This window comes from Mycena indigotica, assembly GCF_014461135.1.
Source record: "Mycena indigotica strain 171206Taipei chromosome Unknown Mind.scaff0001, whole genome shotgun sequence".
Classification (NCBI taxonomy): domain Eukaryota; kingdom Fungi; phylum Basidiomycota; class Agaricomycetes; order Agaricales; family Mycenaceae; genus Mycena; species Mycena indigotica.
The window spans coordinates 816,924-821,625 of record NW_023503000.1 but is presented as its reverse complement, the minus strand read 5'-3'; the positions used below and the strand labels follow the sequence as shown (position 1 = coordinate 821,625).

Genomic DNA, 4,702 nt, shown 5'->3' with positions numbered 1-4,702 from the left:
TTTTCACACCATATTATATGCATGAAAAATCTTGTTATTCCCCGTTCTAATAATGAATAGTACTGCACATCATATTAGCAATACAGCTGTAATCTGCTAGTTGATTATAGATCAAATATATGCAAGTTGGCAAATGAGGTGTATAAATCTACCCACATACTCCGATTGATCTACTACTGGAATTCCTGAAGGCACTATAAGACCTTAGAGAAGTATGTCTCTGACTGCAGCTTGCAGTTTATTGAGAATAGAGCCCTGAAAAGAGAAGTAGAGGAGATCTTGGATGCCAGAGTCAGGTATAAACAGCTTAATTACTTTGTCAGGTAGAAAGGCTATGACATGTCATACAATTAATAAGTACACTTTGGGCCATAGTGATAATATTTAGCTTAAAAAGCTTTAGGAATAGCTAGAATAGTGGTAGTCTAGAAATCTAAGTATTTCTAGTCCCTATGTTTTAGTTATATAATCACTATTATATTATTATTCATTTAATTATTTTCTGTCTTAAAATTACCTTAATTTTGATGGGGATTGTCATCTTTAATATATATGATTAATGTGGAGTGAGTTTTTATGACCATTAGTAGGTTTGATCACTATGTCAAGCTATATCATTTTGATCCCAATTAGAATACAGGCCTTTTCCACTACATGCCAGGTTATTGGCCAGAAGAAAAGGAGTTAGCATTACTGTATAATAGTATATATAGTATTTTCAACATTATATCTATCAGTTTAATGTATTAATGACGCATTTCTAAAGTCTTTGTTAGCTGAAAAAATTCTTTCTAGAGTTTTATGCTACCCTTATTCAAGCTACTCCTAGAGCCTAGACTGATTCTTACACTTGCAGGTGATACTTTGACCATATCTTTGCCCTGGATGAGGTCAGAGAGTTTGATAGGAAGTATGCAGGTAAGCCACAGCACATTGCCTCTACCACCTTTGATGTAATACTCTTCTGGTTTCAAAGGGGTGGGTGATGTCAGGAGAACCTCTCTTTTAGCCTCTCGGTCTCTAGTAAATAAAGGACTTATCAGTGTCTTGTCAATATCTTATATACTATTGAAATATCTTATCATAGGCTTTATTACAAACTTCTAAGCTTCCTATAAGAAACTTATAAGTGTCTTGTCAGTATCTTATATAGTATTAAACCATATTAGATTAAGCTTATAATAAGATTATTAAAAGATATTATAAGAGCCTTATAAGACTATTAAAAGATATTAAAAGAGCCTTATAAGACTATTAAAAGATATCAAAGGAGCCTTATAAAACTATTAAAACATATTATAAAGCTGCTCATAAAGAGCTTATAAGTGTCTTGTCTGTATCTTATATACTATCAAAACAAAACATATTATAACAGTGACCAAATGTCTTTGTAATCAATTTAGCACTGTCACACTTGTGCTTGTGTTCATAACATGTGACGTTAATAGGAACCAAGTTCCAAAATACAATGAGCACAACAAACCCCACTGGGCTAGGGCCAACCAATTCTATAGAGTATACAATCTGCTGCTAAATTGACAATGCATCAGGCCCCTGAAGGATTGCCTGATTCAGTCTGGCCAGTCATTCAACTCTGGCTGTGCATCTTTTTGGTAAATGTGAGTCTGAGAGGACCTGCAGCCACTGTCTACCAGTGCACAACTTCTGCACCCTTCACTAGTCTATGCATTGAGACACCACATTCAAAGGGGAGGGTGATGTTAGGAGAACCTGTCAGGGGAAGTCCCCTTTCGGCCCCTCGGAGACGTGTCCGATTCCGGTCTGATTCTGGTTCCGACTCCGGTCCGGCCCCCCATCTCGCCCGCACAATCACCGATGCGTTAATGATCCGTCAACGCCCTCCCAACGGTTGCCCGGGGACCTTGCCTGCTACGCCGCCCAAGCCTTCTGTGCCCAACGGCGGCAGCTACGGACAAGCAGTATATAGTCAGCTACCTAGCAGGCGGACCCTCAGAGTTTCTTCTCTTTGGATCCTCCCCTGCTAGGTCAGCTTTATTCGTATTTGCTTACCAATATTCACGCTTTGGATCCTCCCCTGCTAGGACCTTGATCTCAGGCCTCCGGGGTTGCCCTTACAGAACCTCCCTTTTAGCCTCCAGAGACATCTCTGTCTCCAGTAAATAAAGGACTTATAAGTGTCTTGTCAGTATCTTATATACTATTGAAACATCTTATTATAGCCTTATGAGACTATTACAAATTCTAAGCTTCCTATAAGAAACTTATAAGTGTCTTGTCAGTATCTTGTATAGTATTAAACCATATTGTATTAAGATTATAATAAATCAGCGGACGAAATTAGTCATAGACGATTACTCAGGTACTCGTAATCAGGGCACGTGCGCTCATTCCTCAGACTTGCCCATTGCCAAATAGCAATCTCCTCCTCGTCTCTCTCTCTCGAAAACGCCGGGCTGCAGTACCCCCGACTTTTGTGCATCACCATACTTGGCCAATCGAAGACCTTGTTGGAGCCCCGGCTGATGCTTCCCTTGCCACCACGATCCATCGTTACCAGCGACAATCGACGTGTCGTGCCGAAACTGTCCTGGTTCCACTTTCCTCTCCTGTCAAACGCGCCCGCCCCAGCCATCTAGCGTGTTAGGAGCCTCCCTTCTTTTGCCCGGGGACAAGCCGGAGAGATACGAGATTGGCTCTGAAGCTGAACCTTTAAGCAACCCTGCCGGTGTTCGCCAAAGTCAGCCAGCTGTAAGCATGCTCTTTGCTTTACCGCAGCTCAACATATGACAGGATAAAGCTATGCAAGCCTGGGCCGAAAGCTTTTGAGACAAGTACCTTCAAGCTATGTTATGGAGAAATGGACGTGGCAGGCAGTCTGACCTGTGTGCTTCTCATTCAATTGCGAGACCTGCCACGGCATGGTTTTGCGCTGAGTGCTGTGTTCGAAAGCATGAAACCAACCCAACCCATTTTATTGAGGTAAAAATTCCTATCGCGCTCGATCTTTGCTGATCTTCCGATGCTAGAAATAGACTGGTGTCTACTCCGTAAGAACCAGCTCACGCGATTGGGCCCTTCGAATCCAATTTGGCCACTTGCTTGGACAGACATGTCCTCTTCCCCGAACTGGCCGTCCCGACTTGGTCATAATTATAATTGCCGACAATGGCATTCGCGACGTTGCGATCGACAACTCTTGAAAGCCGGCTATTATCCTGCAACGACCTTCTCGCCCGAACGTGCGCCACATTCTCTTGTCTTGACAGATTTCATTATCTGTATTTGCGTGCAAAAATGACGGCCTACGACTATTACTCGACATTGGAGTCGCTAACCGATGGCTTGGGGATCAATCCACCGGACCGTCACTCCATCTTTTTGCGAATTTCTCGCCAGTATCGACACCTGAGGCGTGATGGGAACTGGGCCGGGCGAGCTCGCCCTCAAATGTCCCGCTTGTCCGCGGCCAGGTCCACCTATCCGAATGATGGGAAGATGCTCCTCCAGGAGACCAGTAAGCTGGTTGCATTTCTTCCGGCAATGATAATCTGATCTTCGTTCAGATGCTTGTGCATCATATCATGTTCATTGCCATGAATGCCTGCTTCCGCCTCAACGACCAAACGAGCTTGAGACCCTGGTCTTGGAACGGGTTGGCGGCACATGATCGAATGACATCCCTATCGCGAATATCTGTTGACGGTGACGGACAAGCAGGAGGTAACGTGTTTCGTTTCCGACAAAATATCTTCGACTGATTGCACTTGCAGCGGTCTTGCGGCTCTGGACCGTGCAAATTCCAAGTTCTCCCGAGGCTATAGTGTTACTGGTGTTGGTATGGGGGTTTGCGCAAGGGACGAATCGTGCTTCCTAATGGTGTAGGTGATTTGCAAGCGGGCGAGCGGTAAGTCGTCTTACAAGAAAGTGAGTCGCGCTCTCATACTTCGTCAGCTACAGCAACCTGGACTGCATCTTCGCTTCCTTCATGCGCCGCTTGAACTCCAGACTCCCCAAGTTAATCTCCTACGACATCGTCTGTCCGTGGATGAAATATCTGATTGAACGCTTGGCCAAATTGCCTCAAAGGGCAAAATGCACATCAAAGGTCACTTGATCCAGTGCCAAATCCTGTTTTCTCTACTTTACATTCTCGGTTCGGGTATGACGGACGGCGAAAGTATTGAGCGCTAATGGAACATGATCGGTGGGGTTGCAGGCAAGCACACGCGTCTGTGGACCTGGCGCTCGATGGGATCAACTCGACGACTTGGAACTGGATGAAGACCCTTGGACCGGGTGAGTATCGTCTGATAATTCGCGTTTTGTTACTCATTGGCATCTGCTAGCGCTGTTATTACTGGACATGGCAGCGGAAGAGTGGGCGAAGCAAGAACAAGACATTGACTTTAGGCGACAACTTCGTGCCCAATCTCTCTGACGCAAAGTCTGAGGGTACGTTGTTTGACTTTGAGTGGTCGACTAATGCTCATCTTGATCAAGGTTGTTGGGAAACGCCGTATGCAAAATGTTCAGACAGAATTGGATAAAGCGGGAGCAGTCCCCATTCGTGATGTTTCCCTGACCAAGTTCATTACAGCGTTGCTGGACGCTGAAACTGACCAGTGCGTGTTGTTTTTGTCTTGGGTCTGTTTCACTTCTGATCGTTTTCCGCTTAGGCGGCGTATTCGTGGATTGGTGGATTTGAGGAAGACAGTAGCAA

At 44.6% G+C, this 4,702-nt stretch overlaps 1 protein-coding gene across 1 annotated transcript; it reads left to right on the top strand.

The window, feature by feature from the left end:
- Positions 1–3,276: 3,276 nt before the first annotated feature.
- MIND_00015600 (CxC2 domain-containing protein) lies at positions 3,277–4,420 on the top strand (the record flags this gene model as incomplete). The annotated part of the gene is made up of 9 exons (XM_037357127.1): positions 3,277–3,496; positions 3,546–3,634; positions 3,697–3,707; positions 3,753–3,817; positions 3,865–3,886; positions 3,934–4,019; positions 4,069–4,141; positions 4,199–4,278; positions 4,329–4,420. 9 exons carry the CDS (start codon positions 3,277–3,279, stop codon positions 4,418–4,420), a joined length of 738 nt encoding a protein of 245 aa, XP_037225037.1.
- Between the last annotated feature and the right edge of the window lie 282 nt (positions 4,421–4,702).